Source organism: Leucoraja erinacea, chromosome 3, assembly GCF_028641065.1.
Source record: "Leucoraja erinacea ecotype New England chromosome 3, Leri_hhj_1, whole genome shotgun sequence".
NCBI classification, from domain to species: Eukaryota; Metazoa; Chordata; class Chondrichthyes; order Rajiformes; family Rajidae; genus Leucoraja; species Leucoraja erinaceus.
In genome coordinates this window covers 10752575-10776655 of record NC_073379.1, presented here as the reverse complement: position 1 = coordinate 10776655, position 24081 = coordinate 10752575, and the positions used below count along the sequence as shown (strand labels likewise).

General features: G+C 52.4%; 1 protein-coding gene across 1 annotated transcript in view; it reads right to left on the bottom strand.

Moving 5' to 3' along the window:
• Positions 1–1922: 1922 nt before the first annotated feature.
• oxct1a (3-oxoacid CoA transferase 1a) overlaps positions 1923–24081 on the bottom strand; it is a 45444-nt gene continuing 23285 nt past the window's right edge. The window contains exons 7-17 of the mRNA XM_055632060.1: positions 22959–23019; positions 21947–22054; positions 19729–19843; positions 15939–16033; positions 15111–15159; positions 12873–12945; positions 9700–9775; positions 7285–7374; positions 6923–7000; positions 3691–3792; positions 1923–2095 (exon numbers count right to left, since the gene is read on the bottom strand). Of these exons, the coding sequence (XP_055488035.1) occupies positions 2060–2095; positions 3691–3792; positions 6923–7000; positions 7285–7374; positions 9700–9775; positions 12873–12945; positions 15111–15159; positions 15939–16033; positions 19729–19843; positions 21947–22054; positions 22959–23019 (883 nt within the window). The 3' untranslated portion in view covers positions 1923–2059. The remainder of the gene's footprint in view (positions 2096–3690; positions 3793–6922; positions 7001–7284; positions 7375–9699; positions 9776–12872; positions 12946–15110; positions 15160–15938; positions 16034–19728; positions 19844–21946; positions 22055–22958; positions 23020–24081) is intronic.

Genomic DNA, 24081 nt, shown 5'->3' with positions numbered 1-24081 from the left:
ACCGGGGTCTCTGGCGCTGTGAGTTGGCAACTCTACCGCTGGGCCAGCGTGCCGCCATTTTTCCCAGGGTTGGGAAATCAAGAAAGTGATGGCAAATTGTTTGTGTATTGCAATGCAAGATATCAGTGAGGTCACAGTTGCAGCACTGGACACGGTTAAGGTCATTAGTAAAGATGCAGTAAACTGGGAAGAATGAAACAAACGTGTTATTGGGTCTGGAAGGTTACAGCGGTGGCTGTAGTACCCGAGAGGTTTAACACAGCACAAGGGCCAAGGATACGGTGCTGAGTAAACAGGATTGGGGAATCAAGAACTAAAGAGCATAGGTTGAAGGTGAGAGGGGCAAAGATTTAATAGGAACCCGAGGGGCAACCTTCGCACAGTGGGTGTGAAGTGGGTGTATGGAACAAGCTGCCAGAGTTTCTCTTCTTAGAATAAAGGGGAGGCCATTTAAGACTGAGGTGAGAAAAAAAACTTTTTCACCCAGAGAGTTGTGAATTTGTGGAATTCCCTGCCACAGAGGGCCAAGTCACTGGATGGATTTAAGAGAGAGTTAGGTAGAGCTCTAGGGGCTAGTGGAATCAAGGGATATGGGGAGAAGGCAGGTACGGGTTATTGATTGGGGACAATCACAATGAATGGCGGTGCTGGCTCGAAGGGCCGAATGGCCTCCTCCTGCACCTATTTTCTATGTTTCTAGGATGTAGTTGAGGCGAGACTACCCCATTGTTTACGAAGCATTTAGACAGGTACGTGTGGATAGGACAGGTATGGAGGGATATGGGCTAAACGCAGGCAGGTGGGACTAGTGTAGATGGGACATGTTGGTCGGTGTGGGCAGGTTGGGCTGCACATGCAGCATGAATTGCCACATCCGCTGTGACATGTGGCCTTGATATCCCGTTACAGGACAAGAGCTTCTGTTTAATCACCATTGTGTGCCGGGTTTAGCCGAGTAGTTTCGAGATACAGCACGAAAACAGGCCCTTCGTCCCACCGAGTCCGTGCCGACCAGCGATCCCCGCACACTAACGCTACCCCTACACACACTAGGGATAATTTACACTCTGGACCCTTGGAGCTCAGACCACCCACAGACCCCCCCTCCCCCCCCCCCCCCCTTTCTCACCCCCAGTTGATAGAGCTGATGAAAGATCCTCAAACTCCCCACTGCCAGCAGGTAAGATTCCAGCGCACAGCAGAGCCTTCTGGTACATTTGCAGGATGGACTGATTTACGGAGCAGAGTCTAGTCCCGTTTAGTTTAGAGACACAGCACGGAAACAGGCCCTTCGGCCCACCGAGTCCGCGCTGGCCGGCGATTCCTGCACATCTGCGAAAAAATATGCCACATGGGTTTCCTCCCCCCCCCCCCCCCCCCCCCCCACTGCTTTGTGATGTGGAGAGGATGCTCCAACACACACGAGGGACAATTTACATTTACACCAAAGCCAATTAACCTACAAACCTGTACGTCTTTGTAGTGTGGGAGGAAACAGATGGTCTCGTATGTTAAAACCCACGCAGGTCACGGGGGGTAACGGACACACTCCGTACAGACAGCACCCGTAATTGGGATCGAGGCGGCAACTCTACTGCTGCGCCACCGTGATGCACTAGGCCAACACCCCCCCCCCACCCGAACTCTGAATGCAGTGCCACCAGGGCACAGAGCAGTCTAAACCATACCCTGCCACTAGGGGGGAGAGGAGGGGGAGGAGGGGGGGGGGGGGTAGTGGGCAGGCCGGTAGCCCCTTCACTCCCAGTAAAATGGAGAGAAAGGGTTCATATCCATGTGGCAGGCTCCTCGAGACTGGCTGGAAAGAGGAATGAGGCCCTCTGCGGTGGGAATTCCCCTTTTGTACCCCCCACCATCCCCCCCCACCCCCTCCCCCCCCAAACCCCCACCAGCACAATTCCCGGTGAAGTTATCCACATTTTAAGAGACAAATGTTAATTTACAGAACAAAACCACACGTTAAATTAAATGGCCGCTGTCCGTGTGTGTGTCGGGCCGTTCCCTTCACAATCCTACATCGTCACATCTTCTGGAGTCGCGCTCACACCTGGCTCATGGGCTGCAGGCTCGGAGAGACCTGTGTAAAATACACAACACCTGGTTACTGCCACACACTCACTCTCACATACACACTCACTCACACACACACCCTCTCCCACACACACACACACACACACTCACACACACACACCTTCTCCACACACACACACCTTCTCCACACACACACACCCTTCCACACACACACACTCTTCCCCACACACACACTCTTCCCCACACACACACACCCTTCCCCACACACACACACACCCTTCCCCACACACACACACACCCTTCCCCACACACACGCACACCCTTCCCCACACACACGCACACACACACGCACGCACACCCTTCCCCACACACACACTGCCCATATTCTGAAGGAATGGGTGACGTTTCGGGTCGAGTTACTCCAGTGTTTTGTGTCAACCTTTGGTGTAAACGAGCATCTGCATTTCCTTCCTACACACCAATCCCCTCACCTCACTCCCACCACAAATCGGTAGTAAGGAAGGCAAACGCAATGTTATTTATTTATTTAGAGAGGGCTAGAATACAAAAACAGGAATCTAATGTTGAGGCTCTATAATGCGCTGGTTAGGCCGCATCTGGAGTATTGTGAGCAATTTTGAGCCACATATCTGAGGAAGGATGTGCTGGCTCTGGAGACTTACGAGAATAATCCCAGGAATGAGTGGGTTATCGTACAATGAGCATTTGACGGCACTGGGCCTGTACTCGCTGGAGTTTAGAAGGATGAAGGGGGGGGGGGGGGGGGGAGGGGACCTCATTGAAACTAGTGAAAGGCCTGGATAGAGTGAATGTGGAGAGGATGTTTCCTCTGGTGGGAGAGTCTAGGACCAGAGGTCACAGCCTTAGATTAAAATAAATAAATTAGGAAGATGAGAAGGAATGTCATTAGCCAGAGGGCGGTGAATCTGTGGAATTCATTGCCACAGAAGGCTGTGGAGGGCAAGTCAATGGATATTTTTTAAGGCAGAGATAGATTCTTGATTAGTACGGGTGTCAGGGGTTATGGGGAGAAGGCAGGAGAATGGGGTTAGGAGGGCAGCTTTGATTGAATGGCAGAGTAGACTCGATGGGCCGGATGACCTAATTCTACTCCAATGAGTTACTCCTATGGTGCGGATCTCTGGAATATGATTTAATTTAGTCTGAAGAAGGGTCTCGACCCGAAATGTCACCCATTCCTTCTCTCCAGAGACGCAGCCCGAGTTACTCCAGCATTTCGTGTCCATCTTAGTTTAGTTTAGCATAGTTTAGTTAGTTTAGAGGTACAGCATGGAAACAGGCCCTTTGGCCCATCAAGTCTGCTCCGACCAGCGACCCCCTTTACACCAGCACATGCTACACACTAGGGTCAATTTACAATCTTTACCGAAGCCAATTAACCTACAAAACTGTACATATTTGGAGTGTGGGAGGAAACCAGAGCAAAATGTACAAATTAATGGCATGACCCTTAATATCAGTGATGTATGAATGGATCTTGGGATCCAAGTTCACAGCTGTGTCCCTGCATGTGATAACAGCAGTAGATAGTGGTAAAGAGGCATGTGGCACAGTTCCATTCACTAGTGACACTGCCTGGTCTCAGCCACAGATACTCACTGTGAAATCACACCCAGTACTCTTCTGCACCTCGTCCACTGTCACGCCTTCAGACACCTCGATCAGCGTCAGGCCCTTGTCTTTGCACACGTCGAAGACCGCCTGCAGATTTAAAGCAGATTTGCACGTGTCACAGGCTGGTGAAGGTGGCTTTTGGCACGCCGGCCATCAGCCAGGGTATTGAGCATGGAATGTGTGAGAAAGAACTGCAGGTGCTGGCTTAAATCGAATGTAGACACAAAATGCTGGAGCAACTCAGCGGGTGAGGCAGCATCTCTGGAGAGAAGGAATGGGCGACGTTTCGGGTAGAGACCCTTCTTCAGACTGATGTCAGGGGAGTGGGCGGGACAAAGATTGAATGTAGGAGGAGACAGTAAGACTGGTGGGAGAACTAGTTTAGTCCGCACCGACCAGTGATCCCCGCACACTAACACTATCCTACACACTAGGGACAATTTACACCTGCACCAAGCCAATTAACCTGCAAACCTGTGCATCTTTGGAGTGTGGGAGGAAACCGGAGCACCCGGAGAAAACCCACGCAGGTCAGAGGGAGAACGTACAAACTCCGTACAGACAGCACCCGTAGTCGTGATCGAACCCGGATCTCTAACGCTGTGAGGCAGCAACTCTACCGCTGCGCCACCGTGTCGACTGACTGGGCTAATCCCATGTGTCTACAGTTGGCCCATAGTTCTCTGGTGGGGAATGAAGGGACATGGATATGGACAATATCCAAGACAACTAACCTAAGGAAAATAACCTAAATTGCACATGAATTTAAGAGGACAGGGGGGGGGGGGGGGGGGGGGGGGGGGGGGAGGGAGGGGGGGAGGAGAGGAAGATGACTACTAACAAACAAAAGACATTAGTGCAACACATAATCAGTCCCTTCGTGGTGGTGCATTGGGTGTGATTGTCGGGGACTTGTGCAGGAAGCTGTCTCCGACGAAGCTCACAGTTCCTCCTCTGTGGTCTGACCAGGTCGGAAATTAGTTTATTTTAGTTCAGGGATACAGAGCGGAAACAGGCCGTGTCTGCACCGACCAGCGATCCCCGCACACCCACACCATGTTACACACACTACGCACAATTTTGCACTTACCAAGCCAATTGACCTACATACTGTGCCTGTACGTCTTTGGAGTGCGGGAGGAAACCAAAGATCTCGGAGAAAACCCACGGAAGTCACGGGGAGAGCGTACAAACTCCGTACAGACAAGCACCCGGGTCTCTGACGCTGCAAGCTGTGCAAGGCAGCAACTCTACCGCTGCGCCACTGTGCCGCCTCATGGCTGGCAGTTGCACAAAGTAGGGGGCATCTCGAGTCGGCAGCGCCCCACGAGGCGTCGCCTGGTTATAATGGCAACAGAGAGCTGGTGGACTGGAGGAGCAGACACAGAACCCAAGACTGTGGGCGGCACAGATGCAGGATCAAGGCAATAGCGTGAATAATGTTCAGTACAAGATAAAGTCCAGCAAAGTCCAATCAAGGATAGTGCGAGGGTCTCCGATGGGGTAGATCGTAGTTCAGGACTGCTCGCTAGTAGTGGCGGGATGCTTGGAGGATGTAGTATAATTGTATCCATTTGCATTGCTTTTGCTGGCAGCTCAGACCAGACTCGGACTAACATGTGTGTGAAAGAATTGTCCCCGAGATTCCTCTTAAATCTCTCCCCTTAAGCCCGTACCCTCTAGTTTTTGACTCCTCCACAGTGGGAGAAAGAGAATATTTATGCCCCTCATGACCTTGTACCTATCAACAAGGTCAGCCCTCAACCTCCTATGCTCCAAAGAAACAAAAAGGTCCAGACTATCCAACTTCTCCCTATCACTCAAGCCCGCAAGTCCAGGTAACACCCTGGAGTAACTCGGCGGGACAGGCAGCAGCAAAGATCCTATAGCGGAGCAAAATAGATCACTCGACGAAAAAGACGTGGTACGGTCATGGGCAGATTCATGGGTAAGTTTCGGCCCCATTTCCGTAACCGGCTTCCGTCTCCGCACCAAAGATCCCGTAGCGGAGCAAAGATACTAGTGCGGTTACGGAAACATCCTCGTAAAAATAAAAGTTCTTTGGTAAAAATCTTCTCCTCATTTTCAGAATTTAAATTTATTAACACAAATTGTTCCCCCGCAACGTTGATTACATTAATCTTCTCCTCATTTTCAGAATTTAAATTTATTAACACAAATTGTTCCCCCGCAACGTTGATTACATTGCGAGTTGGGTCGGGTTACTAAAATGGATGAAAAAAAGTCCCACGTTCTGCTCCATTGCGTACTACACGTCAGCCCATTGTATTTAGAAAGAGTGATCTATCTTGCTCTGCTATAGGATCTTTGGGCAGCATCTCTGGAGAGAAGGAATGGGTGACGTTTTGGGTGGAGACTCTTCTTCAGACTGAGAGTCAGGGGAGAGGGAAATGAGAGATGCAGATGGTGATGTAGAGAGATATAGAACAAATGAATGAAAGATACGCAAAACAGTAACGATGATAAAGGAAACAGGCCATGGTTAGCTGTGGGCTAGATGAAAACGAGTTATAGACAATGAAACTCAACAAGACGACAGTGAAACTAGTACAACGACTTGGGTGGGAGAGGGAAGGAGAGAGAGGGAAGGATGCAAGGGTTACCTGGAGAAGTCAATGTTCATACCGCTGGGGTGTAAGCTGCCCAAGCCAAATATGAGATGCTGTTCCTCCAATTTGCGTTTGTTCTCACTCTGGCCATGGAGGAGGCCCAGGACAGAGAGGTCAGTGTGGATGTCACCCCAGATCATCACACAAACCAACCTCCCTTCCATTGACTCCATCTACACCTCACGCTGCCTCGACAAGGCCAGCAGCATCATCAAGGACCAGTCGCACCCTGGCCACTCCCTCTTCTCCCCTCTCCCATCGGGCAAAAGTTACAGAAGTGTGAAAACGCACACCTCCAGATTCAGGGACAGTTTCTTCCCAGCTGCTATCAGGCAACTGAACCATCCTATCCGAACCAGCGAGCAGTCCTGAACTACTATCTACCTCATTGGAGACCCTTGGACTGTCTTTGTTCGGACTTTACTGGCTTCACCTTGCATTAAAAGTTATTCCCTTATCATGTATCTGTACACTGTGAATGGCTCGATTGTAATCATGTATTGTCTTTCCGCTGACTGGTTAGCACGCAACAAAAGCTTTTCACTGTACCTCGGTACATGTGACAATAAACTAAATTAAACTCTTACCTTATCTGTGATGATGCGGTTGACACACCGTTTCCCGGTGAGGGGTAACGTACATTTCTCCAGGATCTTGTGAACGCCCTGGGGAACAGACGATGATGTTACTTGACTTGTCAGAGGCAGCAGATATAGAGTCTGTGAACGGCTCGATTGTAATCATGTACTGTCTTTCTGGTGGCTGGTTAGCATGCAACAAAAGTTTTTCGCTGTACCTCGGTACACGTGACAATAAACTAAACTGAACTGATTCAACCGAATATACCGTCACCCTGCCCGACCCAACAGTCAACGGGACCAAGGGTAGATGCGTGGGGTAGCGGCACTGGGCTGTCCCACTCGCCGCGTGGTGCGGTGCGGAGCCTCACCTTGGCCGTGTGCTCCATGGCGACCACCACTTTGGTGTCTGCGCTGGCCACCAGGTCCATGGCACCGCCCATCCCTTTCACCATCTTCCCCTGTAACAAAACCGCGTCGCATTAGACCAAACGTGGAGGAAGCAACTGCAGATGCTGCTTTACACTGTGGGCAGACACAAGATGCTGGAGTAAGTCAGCGGGACAGGCAGCGTCTCTGGAGAGAAGGAATGGGTGACGTTTCGGGTCGAGACCCTTCTTCAGACTGAGAGTCAGGGGAGAGGGAGACAAAGATATATGGAAGGGTTAGGTGTGAACATGACAGATCAAAGCAGATGATAGTAAGGAAATGTAGAACGGTTCATTGTTGGCTGAGGAGAAGGTGACAACGAGGCATGCAAACAGTAAAATTTAATCAGGAGGTCAGTGAAACTAATCAGAAAACTAGGATGGTGAGGGATGGAGAGAGAGGGAAAGCTAGGGTACTTGAAGTTAGGGAAGTCAATGTTCATACTGCTGGGGTGTAAACTGCCCAAGCGAAATATGAGGTGCTGTTCCTTCAATTTGTGTTGGGCCTCACTCTGACAGCGGAGGAGGCCCAGGACAGAAAGGTCAGATTGGGAATGGGAGGGGGAGTTGAAGTGCTGAGCCACCGGGAGATCAGGCAGGTTTAGGCGGACTGAGCGGAGGTGTTCGGTGAAACGATCGCCGAGCCTGCGCTTGGTCTCGCGGATGTCGCAGGAGTCGACACCTGGAACAGTAGATGAGGTTGGAGGAGGTGCAAGTGAACCTCTGCCTCACCACCCACTGAAAGGTGAATGATGTTGGGTGGGCAGAGGAGGCAGGGATTGGAGGGAGGGAGGGAGAGTCAAGAGCATTTTACAGTCATCTATCTCGAAACGGAACAGAATGAAAGTCTTGCTTGCAGCAGCACAACAGGAATGTAAGCTCAGTACTTACACTGGACACCATAATAAACATCAAAAATAAATCCAATAAGTTAAAATATTATACAAACGCAAAACCAATGCCTAAACATTGATGAATAAATCCCTCCCCTCCACGGACACAGGGCGGCACCGTGGCACAGCGGTAGAATTAGAGACCCGGGTTCGATCCCGACTACGGGCGCTATCTGTACGGAGTTTGTACGTTCCCCCTGTGACCTGCGTGGGTTTTCTCCGGGGGCCCCGGTTTCCTCCCACGCTCCAAAGACGTGCAGGTCTGTAGGTTGATTGGCTTGGTATGAATGTAAATTGTCCCTAATGGGTGTAGGATCGCCTTAGTGTGCGGGGATCGCTGGAAATGGGCCGAATGGGCCTGTTTCTGCGCTGTATCTCTAAACTAAACTGGCAAGAGTGCAACGAGAACTGAAAATATATTCACACTTCATGGAGTGTATTTATAACCAAGCGCCTTGCCAAGTTTCGGCCCGAAACGTTGCCTATTTCCTTCGTTGCATAGATGCTGCTGCACCCGCTGAGTTTCTCCAGCATTTTTGTCTACCTTGCCAACATCACATGGTGCCGGGGTGACTGCAGGTCTGCAGATTACTGGCACCCCGACCATGTTCCCTCACTCCACGCCCGGTAGCCTGTTGTTGACGTTTCACCGGGGACAGTTGCACCCAACACTTGCTCCTGCCAGGAACGCCGGAGTACACCAACCCTTCCCAGTTGGGACGTGGAGTCACAGCTGTACAAGATGTTGGTGAGACCACACTGGGACACCTGCCTGCAGTTCTGGGCGTCCAGCTACAGGAAGGATGGCATTCGGTTATAAAAGGTTGCAGAGGAGATTCACCAGGATGTTGGTTTACACCGAAGATAGACACAAAAGGCTGGAGTAATTCAACGTTACAGGCAGCACCTCTGGAGAGAAAGAATGGGCGACGTTTCACGTCGAGGCCCTTCTTCAGACTGAGAATCGGGGATAAGGGAAACGAGAGATATAGACGGCGATGTAGAGAGATATAGATCAAATGAATGAAAGATATGCAAAACAGTAATGATGATAAAGGAAACTGGCCGTTGCTAGCTGCGTAACTCGTTTTCAATTAGCACACAGCTAACAATTGCCTCTCCACTAGGGACAATTTTAAAATAAGACCAAGCCAATTAACCTACATATCTGTACGTCTTTGGAGTGTGGGAAATGGAAGATCTTGGAGAAAACCCACGCAGGCCAGGGTGAGAACGTACAAACTCTGTACAGACAGCATCCGTAGTCAGGATCGAACCCGGGTCTCTGGTGCTGTGAGGCAGCAATTCTACCACTGTGCCACCGTGCCGCCCTGCAACAGCTGGAGATCCCACTAATGAGGCAGAACATGCTTGGCATTCCGGGATCAAACATGCGTCGCATAGGAAAACGTGCATGTTGCAGCCCATGATGTACCGTGACATGGAGCAGGGCGAGAGCACTCACCGGAATCATCCAATTGGCCAGATCGCCGAACTGGGAGACCTGCATGCCTCCGAGCATGGTCATGTTGACGTGGCCCCTGCAACGGTGAAACTGGTCAGTGGGGGTGACCGGCACAGGGAACATGCACGCTATTGCTCTGCACGCACCACACACACCGCACGCATGCACGCACGCACCGCAAGCACACACACGCACACGCATGCACGCACACCGCATGCATGCACGCACACGCACCCACACACCACGCGCACACACACACACACCGCACGCACTAGACACACAGTGCACACACACACACACACAACTACACCCACCCACCCTATTTCCTGTAAAGACTCTATCCTCTACTCCCAATTCCTCCGTCTATGCCGCATCTGTACCCAGGATGACGTCTTCCACACCAGGTCATCAGAGATGTCTTTATTCTTTAGGAAATGGGGGTTCCCCTGTTCCATTATAGATGAGGTTCTCACTGGGGTCTCCTCGATATCCCCAGCTCCGCTCTTACTCCCTCTCCCCCTATTCGTAACAAGGGTAGAATCCCCCCTTGTCCTCACCTTCTACCCCATCAGCCGTCGCATACAACACATAATCCTCTGACATTTTCCCAATCTCCATCTTCCCATCTCCACCCCTTTCTGCTTTCCGCAGAGACCGTTCCCTCAACTACTCCCTGGTCAACTCGTCCCTTCCCACCCATTCCACCCCCTCCCCAGGTATTTTCCCCTGCTAGCACATGAGATGCAACACCTGTCCCTTTACCTCCCCCCTCGACTCCATCCAAGGACCCCAACAGTCTTTCCAGGTGAGGCAGAGGTTCACTTGCACCTCCTCCAACCTCATCTACTGTATCCACTGTTCCAGGTGTCAACTTCTGTACATTGGCGAGACCAAGCGCAGGCTTGGCGATCGTTTCACTGGACACCACCGCTCAGTCCGCCTTAACCTACCTGATCTACCGGTGGCTCAGCATTTCAACTCCCCCTCCCATTCCCAATCTGACCTTTCTGTCCTCCTCCACTGTCAGAGTGAGGCCCAGCGCAAATGGGAGGAACAGCACCCGATATTTCACTTGGGCAGCTTGCACCCCTGCAGTATAAACATTGACTTCTCTAACTTCAAGTAGCCCTTACTTTCCCTCTCTCTCCACCCTCCCCCTTGCCAGTTCCCCCACCAGTCTTACTGTCTCCGACTACATTCTATATCTGTTCCGCCCACTCCCCTGACATCAGTCTGAGGAAGGGTCTCGACCCAAAACGTCGCCCATTCCTTCACTCCAGAGATGCTGCCTGTCCCGCTGAGTTACTCCAGCATTTTGTGTCTACGCCCAGGTCTACATCCACCTACTTATCCCATCACACACTCCTACACACACACTCACGTCCACACTCATGCCCACACACACACACTCACATCAGCCCAGCCACACTCACACACTAACGTCCAAACGCACACTCACGCCCACACACACTCACACATCAGCCCACCCACCCACACACACACACACACTCACACATCAGCCCACCCACACACACATCAGCCCACACACACTCCCACAGGCACACATAAACCCACCCCGTCACAGCAACCCCCACACACACCCAATCACTCATGCGCACGCACCACATGCGCGCACACTACACACACGCGCGTACACACCACACGCGCGCGCGCAGACACACACGTGTGCAAACAGTCAGACCGACAGATGCACACAGAGAGGCAGTAACACACACACACACACACAGTCTGCTGCATAGACTTCACTTCCCACATCCTCGGCCACCACGGAAGCCGCAAAACCACAGCCGGAAAGACTTATCCGGGAAGGCAGCTGCAACAACAGAGTGCTGGAGGAAGCCAGCGGGACAGGCAGCATCTGCGGAGGCAGTGGATGGAGGATGGTTTGGGTCGGGACCCTTCCTCCAGCATCTGCAGTTCCTTGTGTCTACATTTACAGACTCAAGCTCCCTTCCTTCACCTGGACCTGCCACACCGATGACCATATTGCTGCTGGTTCCTGCTGTAGTAAACCCCCCCCCCCCCCACTCTCACTTCCCTCTGCCCTGCATCCAACTAGTTCCTTCCTCAACCTCCATCCCTGTGCTGTAATGAGATGTACGGGAAAGTTATTTTTACACAGAGGGTAGTGGGTGTTTGGAACACGCTGCCAGGGGTGGTGGCAGATACAAGAGTGGTGTTTAAGAGGCTTTTAGACAGGCTTTGCAGGGAATGGAGGGTGCAGGAAGAGGAGATCAGTTTAACTTGGCTCCATGTTTAGTTTTAGTTTAGTTTAAAGATACAGACCTGTGGCCCACATAGTCCGCACCGACCAGCGATCCCCGCACACTAACACCAGCCTACACACACTAGGGACAATTTACATTTACACCAAGCCAATTCACCTACACATCTGTACGTCTTTGGAGTGTGGGAGGACACCGAAGATCCCAGAGAAAACCCCACGCAGGTCACGGGGAGAACGTACAAACTCTGTACAGACAGCACCCGTGGTCAGGATTGAACTGACGCCTTGAGGCAGCAACTCTACCGCTGCGCCACCGTGCACGTTAACGTGGCTTCAGCACAGACATGGTGGGCTGAAGGGCCTGTTCCTGTGCAGTTCCCAATTTCAGTTTTGCTTCCTAAATTCAAGACTGTGGTGTGCAATTTAATTTCTAGATACTTAGACGTGAGCGCAGTATGTGTCCGACCCAGGGACTGGTGTATCAGGGGGACCATTGTGCTTAATCATACGGGACAGTGTGGAGGAACTGTACCCCGGGTGTGAGCCTGTCACCCGCCACCCCACTGAGCAGCTGCCACCTCTAGCCCACCCATCGTCCCATCACATCGACCCAAAACATCGCCTATCCATGTTCTCCACAGATGCTGCCTGATCCGCTGAGTTACTCCAGCACTGTGTGAAACGTCACCTATCCATGTTCTCCACAGATGCTGCCTGACCCGCTGAGTCACTCCAGCACTCTGTGTCCACCTTCTGCTGAGTCGGTAGTCCCACCTGTGGTCCTGTCAACTGCACCTCAGCCCCATCCAAGACCTCCCTCCCCCCCCTCCCTCCCTCCTCCCTCCTCCCCCTCCCCCCCCCCCCCCCCCCCCCTCGTCCCCCCCCCCCCCCCTCCCGCTTGGTACCCTGCCGCGACCTGACCTACCCTCGGATCATGGCAAAGGATTCATCGCTGGAGAAGAAGGATGCCCCGGGCAGGACGGTCACCGTTTCTTTACCTGTCAGAGAGAAAGTTCACCTTTCATCCCACCGCCTCATCACGTTCTCGTACACTCACACAGTGAGGTACAGCTACAGTGGCAATCTTGCCACGCAATGACAATGACTGGCACACACACTCAGACAAACACACATACACTATCTGGGCGGGCACGGTGGCGCAGCGCTAGAGTTGTTGCCTCGCAGCTTTTTCAACGCCAGAGACCCCGGTTCGATCCCAACTACAGGCGCTCGTCTGTACGGAGTTTGTACATTCTCCCCGTGGGTTTCCTCCCAGATCTCTGGTTTCCTCCCACACTCCAAAGGCATACAGGTACAATTTGTAGGTAAATTGGCCTGGTAGAATTGCATACTGTTCCCAGTTTGTGCAGGAGCCGTTAATGTGCTGGGATTGCTGGCCGGTGAGGGCTTGGTAGGCCGAAAGGCCTGCTTCCACGCTGCATCTCTAAACCAAACTACAGTGCCCTCCATAATGTTTGGGACAAAGACCCATCATTTATTTATTTGCCTCTGTACTCCACACTTTGAGATTTGTAAAAAAAAAAAATCACATGTGGTTAAAGCGCACACTGTTGTAATTTCTACATGGTGAAACCAAAATGTATAAAAATGGCCTTTATTAAAATCTGACAATGTGCACTTTAACCACATGTGATTTTTTTTCTATTACAAATCTCAAATTGTGGAGTAGAAGCAAATAAATAAATGACGGGTCTTTGTCCCAAACATTATGGAGGGCACTGTGATTGATTGAAAGATACAGCATGGAAACAGGGCCATGCCAACCATCGATCACCCGTTCACACTAGTTCTATGTTATCCCACTTTTTCATCCACTCCCTGCACACTAGCGGCAATATAGACAGGGCCAATTAACCTAACCCGCACGTCTTTGTGAAGTGGAAGGAAACCGGAGCACCCGGAGAAAACCCACGCGGTCAGAGGGACAACGTACAAACTCCACACAGACAGACGGCACCCGAGGTCGGGATGGAACCCGGGTCTCTGTCGCTGTGAGGCAGCGGCTCTAACAGCACAAGACAGTGAGAACAATGACTGTGGAACTAAAGTCCAAGAATAAGTAAGCTGCCACTCACCCCATCATTTGTGTGCTAGCTCTCTGGGGGGAGGAAATAGTCATCTTCAACTCATTTTCCACGGGAGAGGAAAATCAAGGACCAGAGGACACATTTGGAGTATCCCAGGAATGAGAGGGGTAACATATGATGAGCGTTTGACGGCACTGGGCCTGTACTCGCTGGAGTTTAGGATGAGGGGGTAAACCTAATTGAAACGTACCGAATAGTGAAAGGCATAGATAGAGTGGATGTGAAGAGGATGTTTCCAACAGTGAGAGAGTCTAGGACCAGAGGCCACAGCCTCAGAATTAAAGGACGTTCCTTTAGGAAGGAGATGAGGAGGAATCTCTTTAGTCAGAGGGTGGTGAATCTGTGGAATTCATTGCCACAGAAGGCTGTGGAGGCCGTGTCAATTATTTATTTAAGGCAGAGATAGACAGACTCTTGATTAGTACGGGTGTCAGGGGTTATGGGGAGAAGGCAGGAGAATGGGGTTGTGTGAGAGAGAGAGAGATCAGCCATGATTGAATGGCAGAGTATCGATGGGCCAAAAGGCCTAATTTTGCTCCTATCACTAATGAACTTATAGTGTTCAGTTTTGGTCACCCTGCTAGAGGAAGGATGTTGTCAAGCTGGAAAGGGTGCATGGGATTTACGAGGATGTTACTAGGACTAGAGGGTGTGATCTATACGCAGAGGTTGAGTGGGCTGGGTCTCTATTCCATGGAGCGCAGGAGGATAAGGGGAGATCTTATAGAGGTGTGTAAAATCATGAGAGGAATAGATCGGGTAGATAGATGCACACTCTTGTCCAGAGTAGGGGAATCGAGGACCAGAGGACATAGGTGAAGGGGAAAAGGTTTAAGAGGAACCAGAGGGGTAACTTTTTCACACAAAGGGTGGTGGGTGTATGGAACGAGCTGCTGGAGGAGGTAGTTGAGGCTGGGACTATCCCAACGTTTAAGAAACAGTTAGACAGGTACATGGATAGGACAGGTTTGGAGGGATATGGGCCAAGTGTGGGTCAGCATGGATGGGTTGGGTCGAAGGGCCTGGATGACTGTACTCAGGGGTGGAGGGTTCACCTGCATTGATGAGATCAGCGTCCTCCTCTCCCTCCAGAGGGTAGGGGCCCTGGAACGAGAGCGGCGGTTACAGAGACCCTTTCTTTCCCCCTCCTCTCCCTCCCCCCCTCCCCCCCCCCACCCCCCAGCGGGCAGGTCCTGGCATGGATGAGTCAGCTCTACCCCCCCTCCCCATCAGCCCAGGCCTGCACTACCCCCTTCCCCTGTTCACCCTTTCAGCACCCGCAAGCAGGTCGTGAGCCACCCCCCCCCCCCCCCCCCACCCCCCCAGGCTGCCCGCACTACCCACCTTCTCCTTACCAGCCCAGCCATGCTATCCCCTCACCCTATTGCCCACCCTTTTACCAGAGCCAGGTCGTGAGCCACCCCCCCCCCCCCCTTGCCCCCCCCCCCCTCTCCCTCCAGCCCAGCATGTGCCCCCCCGCCTCCTCACCAGGCCCCCAATGTGCCCCCCCCCCCCTGTCCTTACCAAGCCCAGCACATGCCCCCCCCCCCTCCCACCAGGCCCCTATGCTCCTCCCACCGTCCCCCAGGCCCACATGTGCCCCCGCCCCTTCCTTCCTCACCAGGCCCAGCATGTGCCCCCCCCCCCCTCCTCACCAGGCCCAGCTGCCCCCCCCCCCCTCCTCACCCCCAGCATTGCCCCCCCCCCTCTCCTCACCAGGCCCCATGTGGCCCCCCCCCCTCTCCTCACCAGGCCCAGCATGTGCCCCCCCCCCCTCTCCTCACCAGGCCCAGCATGTGCCCCCCCCCCCTCTCTCACCAGGCCCACCAGCCCCCCAGCTTCACCAGGCCCAGCATGTGCCCCCCCCCCCCCCTCCTCCTCACCAGGCCCAGCACTCCGTTCTCACTCTGCAGATGGACTGTGATGTCGGGCCGGATGAAGTTGCTGGCCAGCATTGGCATCCCGATGCCCAGATTTGCTGCCAGGTCTGGTCAAGGACAACAGCGGGCCGCTCACACCGAGTGGGTCAGAGGGCGAGCGGGGGTCACGCAGAGTCAGGAGGCAAGTGGGGGTCATGCAAGGATCAGAGGGAGAGGTGGGATTACGCTGGGTCAGGGGCGAGGGGGGGGTATGCCGGGCCGGGGTCAAGCGGGGTCAGGGATGAGTAGGGATCACATCGGGTCAGGGGGGTCATGCTGGGTCAAAGGGCGAGGGGAGTCATGAGGGGTATCGGCTGAGTGGGGGTCACGCTGGGTCAGAGGGCGAGGGGGGTCATGCCGGGTCAAAGGGAGAGGGGTTCATGCGGGGTCAGGGGTGAGTGGGGTCACGCCGGGTCAGAGGGCGAGAAGGGGGTAGGGCGGAGATTATTAAAGCGGAGATTAACTGATTCTTCACTAGTACGGGTGTCAGGGGTTACGGGGAGAAGGCAGGAGAATGGGGTTAGGAGGGAGATAGATCAGCCATGAATGAATGGGCCGAATGGCCTATTTCTGCTCCTATCACTTATGGAGTCAGAGGGGAATGGGTCACTCCACTCCTGCACTGCCCTCTTCTGCACCATAATCTGCCCGCCAAATCACATCAGTGACTGGCAGGGAACCCCATCCCCCAGCCTCCCCTCCCCCCCCCACGCCTCACCCACCTAGTGTCTGCGTCCCTGACCCACCCCCACCCCCAAACTTGTTCTTTTAGAGATTAGGCATGGAGACAGGCCCTTCAGCCCACCGAATCTGCACCAACCAGCGATCCCTGCACACTGCCACCATCCTACACACACTAGGGACAATTTACATTTACACCAAGCCAATTAACCAACAAACCTGTACGTCTTTGGAGTGTGGGAGGAAACAGAAGATCTCGGAGAAAACCCACACAGGTCACGGAGGGAACGTACAAACTCCGTACAGACAGCACCCGTAGTTCAGGACCTCCCCCACCATCGAAGGCATCTACAGAGAGCGGTGGACACTGCCCTGGCCCATCACGGGTACCGACCTCCTCACCATCGAAGGGATCTACAGGAGGCGCTGCCTCAAAAAGGCAGCCGGCATCATCAGAGACCCACACCACCCTGGCCACACTCTCATCTCGCTGCTACCATCGGGAAGAAAGTACAGGAGCCTGAAAACCGTGACCTCCAGGTTCAGGAGCAGCTTTTTCCCCCAACAATCATCAGGATCTTGAACACTAACCTAAGCAACCATGATCTTTGGTTGTACTACAGCCTGCTATTAATTTTCTGGTTACCTAGTAATACTAATTATTAATTCATTGTAGATTGGCCTGGTTGTTACAGGGCCCTCCATAATATTTTGGACAAAGATCCATCATTTATTTATTTGCCTCTGTACTCCACGATTTGAGATTTGTAATAGAGAAAAAAAAAAAAATCACATGTGGTTAAAGTGCACATTGTCAGATTTTATTAAAGGCCATTTTTAATACATTTTGGTTTCACCATGTGTAAATTACAGCAGTGTTTATACATAGTTCCCCCCATTTCTACATGGTGAAACCAAAATGTATACAAATGGCCTTTATTAAAATCTGACAATGTGCACTTTAACCACATGTGATTTTTTTTCTATTACAAATCTCAAATTGTAGAGTACAGAGGCAAATAAATAAATGATAGGTCGTTGTCCCAAACATTATGGAGGGTATTGTATTATATTTACCAGCTTGGAAAGCCGACACTGGTTAGAGTTTCAATGTGCTTTGCCTGTACATATGATAAATAAATTTGAGGGGGTCACGGTGGCGCAGCGGTAGAGTTGCTGCCTCACAGCGTCAGAGACCCGGGTTCCATCCTGACTACGGGTGCTGTCTGTACGGAGTTTGTGTGCTCTCTCTTTGACTGTGTGGGTTTTCCCCGGGTGCTCCAGTTTCCTCCCACATCCCAGAGGCGTACAGGTTTTTAGGTTAATGGGCCTCTGTAAAATTGTAAACTGTCTCTCGTGTGTGTGTGTGTGTACGGGGATCGCTGGTCGGCATGGACGCGGTGGGCTGAAGGTCGTGTTTCCGCGCTCTATCTCCAGAACCAAGTGCCCGTGGCAACTTTCCCATTGCTGCCCTTCCCGGAGCCACGGGGAAACAAACGTCCTCGTGATCAGTTTGCTGGTTTGTACAGTGAGATACCATCAGCAAAGCCACTTAATTTGTCCTTTGACAGCCAGATTAACGTGCCCTCACGAGCCTGATATCTATCTCCACACACACCTCGCCACAACACACAACTCTCCATCTCACTCTGCCAACCTACTGCTGCTTAACCCCGTACTACCCACAGTCTAACTAGAGACGAGGCTACTGTAGATAGAGTCATACAGCATGGAAACAGGCCCTTCAGCCCAACATGTCCCAGCTACGCCAGTCCCACCTGCCCGCATTTGGCCCATATCCCTCCACACCTGTCCTATCCATGTACCTGTCTAAATGTTTCTTAGATGTTGGGATAGTCCCTGCCTCAACTATCTCCTCTGGCAGCTTGTTCCGTACACCCACCACCCTTTGTGTGGAAAAGTTACCCCTCAAATTCCAATTAATTCTTTTCCCCTTCACCTTAAACCTGTGACCTCTGGTCCTCGGTTCCCCTACTCTGGGCAAGAGACTCTGTGCATCTACCCGATCTATTCTGGATGCTGGAGGAACTCAGTGGGTCAGGCCGTGTCTGTGGAGGGAATGGACGGGCGACCGTTTTGGGTTGGGCCACTTCTGCAGGCTCTTGGTGAGGAGATACTGAGCAGAGGTAGTTGGGGCAGAGACTATCCCAACGTTTAAGAAACATTTGGACAGGGACATGGGACTGGCCAGGTGTAGAGGGATATGGGCCAAATGCAGGCAGGTGGGATTGGTGTAGCTGGGACACGTTGGCAAGTGTGGGCAAGTTGGGCCGAAGGGCCTGTTTCCATGCTGTGTAATACTACGGCTCCACAGATGGTGCCCGGGTTGCCGATCTGCTCCTGGAGGTTGTTTGTTCCCAGTGGGGGCCCCTCTACGCAGGGACTACATCAGGGACCTGGGGTGCTGTACCGAGGTGTTCCCCTGCAACCCGTTTCTCTCGCGGTTCAGAGACTGGCCAGCCGCCTGCCACTTCTGCGGGCTGGAAGAGTCTGTGTACCACGTGCAGCAACTGTTTGACTACCTAAAGGGGCTGCTCCTTGCCTCTGGCTGCATTTCCCACCCACCATCCTCATATTTGGACACCCTGTGCGTAGGGGAGAGGGTAGGGCTGAAGATGTCCTGGTTGGGTTGCTCCTGGGCCTGGCCAAGCTGGCCATCCACGAGTCAAGGCGCCAGGTGGAAGACGGGTCTACCCGAGCCGGCTGCCTGCCCCTTTTCCGGGGTTACTTCCGTGCCCGGGTGGGGTTAGAAAGGGAATACGCCCTGTCTACGGGCACCCTGGGGGGTTTCCGGGACCGCGGGGGGTGGAATGTATCCTTGACAAGGATTGTAACATAGTTGTATAGCAGTTTATTTAGTGTATTTGTTGGTCTTGTATTATGGTGGTGGGTCCTGGTTTGTTTTTTACTGTGCTGTATATATTATTTTAATATTAGCATTAATATTTTTGATTAAAAATAAAATAAAAGGTTGTTTGTTGTTTCGGCCGGCGGGGGGGGGGGGGGGCGGGGGGAGTGGGAGTAGATGGGTGCCCCGTGCAGGAAAGGATACCGTACATTCCGTCCTGGAACTCCAGCGCCGCCCGCCGGATAATGCGCTCCCTGACGATGTCGGCCTCTGTGGTGGCTTTGGGCTGGTCATCTCCCAGCTTCCTCAGTGTCAGCCGCTGGATAGGAGCAAGGTGCGTTACAGACACACTGGGCAGGGGGAAAAGATCACCCCCCCCCCCCCCCAACAACACGTCCGGCCCCAAGAACACAACCCCCAACGGGCCGAGAGAGAGAGCTGGAGCAACCATGCTCTCCCCCACATCTGCCCCAAACCTCTAAAGCAAAGTATCACTGCGTAGAAACAGGGAACTGCCGATGCTGGTTCACAAACACAGGCACAGAGTGCTGGAGTAACTCAGCGGGTCATAGAAACATAGAAAATAGGTGCAGGAGTAGGCCATTCGGCCCTTCGAGCCTGCACCGCCATTCAATATGATCATGGCTGATCATCCAACTCGGTATCACATCCCTGCCTTCTCTCCATACCCCCTGATCCCTTTAGCCACAAGGGCCACATCTAACTCCCTCTTGAATATAGCCAATGAACTGGCCTCAACTACCTTCTGTGGCAGAGAATTCCACAGATTCACCACTCTCTGTGTAAAACATGATTTTCTCATCTCAGTCCTAAAAGACTTCCTTCTTATCCTTAACCTGTGACCCCTTGTTCTGGACTTCCCCAACATCGGGAATAATCTTCCTGCATCTAGCCTGTCCAACACCTTACGAATTTTGTAAGTTTCTATAGAATCCACCCTTAATCTTCACAGAGTGCTGGATTAACTCAGAGGGTCAGGCAGCATCTCAGGAGAACACGGATAGGTGACGTTTCACAGCGTGCTGGAGTGACTCAGCGGGTCAGGCAGCATCTCTGGAGAAAGTTGATAGGTGTCATTCCACACACGCGCCAAATCACACTCCTGGCGGTGGAGGCAGATACGATAGTGGTGTTTAAGAGGCTTTTAGACAGCCACATAAACATGCAGGGAATGGAGGGGTAGGGATTCTGAGCAAGTATGGAATAGTTGGTCTCGGCATCATGTTCGACACAGACATTGTGGGCCAAAGGGCCAGTTTCTCTGCAGTACTGTTCTTTTAATTAGTGGGTGTCTGGAACTTACTGCCTGGGTTGGTGGCTTATTCCAGCGGCTAAAAGCCCTTTGATCCAGCATCGCGTACACACAGTGACAGAAACTATACACCCTCCATGGACAGGAATCCCAGGGTCTTGACCCGAAATGCTGCACATTCCTTCTCCCAGAGAGGCTGCTTCACCCACTGAGTTACTCCAGCATTTTGTGTCTACCTTCGATTTCAACCAGCACCTGCAATTCTTTCTTACACATAAATGTATTATATTGGACCAGGGCAGACGATCCCTGGGTGAGGTGTGAGTGTGAGTGTCTCTGTATGCTTGTCTGTCTGACTGTATGCATCTGTCTCTGTGTGCTTCTGCCCGTCTGTCTCTGTTTTTCTGTCTGCGTCTGACTCTGTGTGTGTGTTACTGTCTCTGTGTGCATCTGTCTGTCTGACTGTCTGTATGCGCACGCACGTGTGTGTGTGTGTGTGTGTGTGTGTGTGTGTGTGTTACTGTCTCTCTGTGTGCATCTATCTATTGGTTTGTCTGTCTGTCTACACGTGTGTGCGCGCGCGCATGAGTGTGTGCGCGCGCGTGTGTGGTGTGTATGCGCGCGTGTTTTGTGTGTGTGCGTGTGCGACACCCTGGGGCATTTCCGGGACCGCTGGGCACCGCAGGGGGTGGAATGCATCCTGGACAAGGAGTGTAACATCGTTGTATAGCAGTTTATTTAGTGTATCCGTTTGTCTTGTATTATGGTGGTGGGTTCTGTTTGTATTGTTGTATTGTAAATATCATTTCTAATAATTGAAGACATTTTTTGATTGAAAAGCAATGCTGTGAGTTGCTCTATCTTTCAGTGGAGTGTGTCAGATTGCTTTAGCTCTGTGGCCTGACCTGGGTGGTCAGTCTGGGTGGGGAATGGTTTTCTGATTAGATTCTCCGCTTACATTATCCACACAGTCTCCTCGATGGCTGTGCAGGGTTTGAATCCGGCCAATTACGCGAGCGAGCTGGCTTCTGAGCTGGGTGCTGTGCCGGTTCCTGATGAGTCAGGGTGCCGGGTAAATGATGAAGCAGACTGGGAAGCGGAGGCAGTCTGCTCTGTCCACTTCCCAGTCTGTAGGGCTGGGACACTTACCTCGATCCGCTTCTCATAGTGCCGGCCCTTCACCACTCTCTGCACGTATATGCTGGGGATGTGCACGTCCTCGGGGGCAAACGAGCCCGTCTCCACGATCTCCTCCACCTGCGGAGCGCACAGAACACGGCCCTCGTGGCTTTTAGCTCACAGATACAGCGCGGAAACAGGCCCTTCACCCCGCTCACCAGCACAATCTCACTCGCACTCGGGACTGTTTTACAATGCACAGAAGCCAATCAACCTACCGACCTGCACGTCTTTAGAGTGTGGGAGGAAACCGGAGCACCCGGAGAAAACCCACGTGGTCACGGGGAGAACGTACAAACTCAGTATAGACAGCACCCGTAGGCAGGATCGATCCGGGGTCTCTGGCGCTGTGAGGCAGCAACTCTACCGCTCTGCCTCTACCCCATTGTGGACATTGGAGTCTGAAACTGATGCGCTACAATGCTGAGAACGTTATTCTACACTCTGTATCTTCTCCTTTGCTCCACCTACTGTACTGGAGTTTGACTTGGTTGTATTAATGTACTGTTTGGATAGCAAGCAAAACAAAGCAGTTCGCTGTCAGTGTCAGGGGATATGGGGAGAAGGCAGGAGAGTGGGGTTAGGAGGGGGAGATAGATCAGCCATGATCGAATGGCGGAGTAGAATTGATGGGCCGAATGGCCTAATTCTGCCTCACAGCGCCAGAGACGACCCGGGTTCGATTCCGACTACGGGTGCTGCCTGTACGGAGTTTGTACGTTCTCCCAGTGACCTGCGTGGGTTTTCTCCGAGATCTTTGGTTTCCTCTCACACTACAAAGACGTACAGGTTTGTAGGTTAATTGGCTTGGTGTAAATGTGAAAAGAAAAAATCGTCGTGTGCGTGTGTGTGGTGCTAGTGTGCGGGGATCGCTGGTCGGCGCGGGGCCGGTGGGCCGAAGGGCCTGTTTCCGCGCTGTTTCTCTCTGAACATTGTAGAATTTCTGGAATTATAGAGTGCACAGCGATGCACTTCCACTTACCTCCACCAGGGTGACTTTAGCAGCTTTGCACATCGTCTGGTTGAAGTTACGCGCAGTTTTCCTGCAAGGGGCAACGAGAATCGAGAGCAGGGTCAGCAAAGACGGGTGGGTCAGGTGGCGGGGGTCAGGCACCCCCTCGCGGAGGCCAGAGCCAGCCCACCAGGGCAGCCCCGTCAGGAGAAGGCCACTCGGCCCCTCAGCGCCACCTGCTATCTCACAAGGGATGTAATGCCAAGGCTTTGGAATACTGCGAGCAGATTTGGGGCCCCATAACTGAGGAAGGGTGTGCGGGAGAGAACTGCAGGTGCCGGTTTAAACCGAAGTTAAGGCACAAAATGCTGGAGTAACTCAGTGGGACCGGCAGCATCTCTGGAGAGAAGGAACGGGTGACGTTTCGGGTCGAGGCCCTTCTTCAGACTGAGCTGGGATGTGCTGGCCCTGGAGAGGGTCGAGAGTTGGGTTTATGAGAATGATCCCAGGAATGAATGGGTTAACATATGATGAGATTAAAGTAGGACTGGTACATATAGGATGCCAAACAGTACACAAGAACACAACAGCTACATCCAGTATGAAGCCAAGTTAAACTCATCACCTCTGTCTGCATGTCATCCATAGCCCTCCATTTCCTGCATGCCCACATTCCTGTCTGAAAGCCTCTTAAACACCACTATCGTATCTGCCTCCACCACCACCCCTGGCAGCGGGTGCATGGAACAAGCTGCCAGAGGAGGTAGTTGAGGCAGGGACTATCCCAACGTTTAAGAAACAGTTGGACATGTACATGGGATTGGACAGGTTTGGTGGGATATGGATCAAATGCAGGCAGGTGGGGCTTGTGTAGCTGGGACATGTTGGCCGGTGTGGGCAAGTTGGGCAGAAGGGCCCGTTTCCACACTGTGTGATTCTATGACTAACCGGAGGGGCAACCTTTCCACTCAAGGAGGGAAGTTGGTATATGGAAGGAGCTGCTTGAGGAGGTAGTTGAGACAGGCGCTAGAAACAGCATTTACAGGACAGTTGGCCAGTAGATAGAAACATAGAAACATAGAAATTAGGTGCAGGAGTAGACCATTCGGCCCTTCGAGCCTGCACCGCCATTCAATATGATCATGGCTGATCA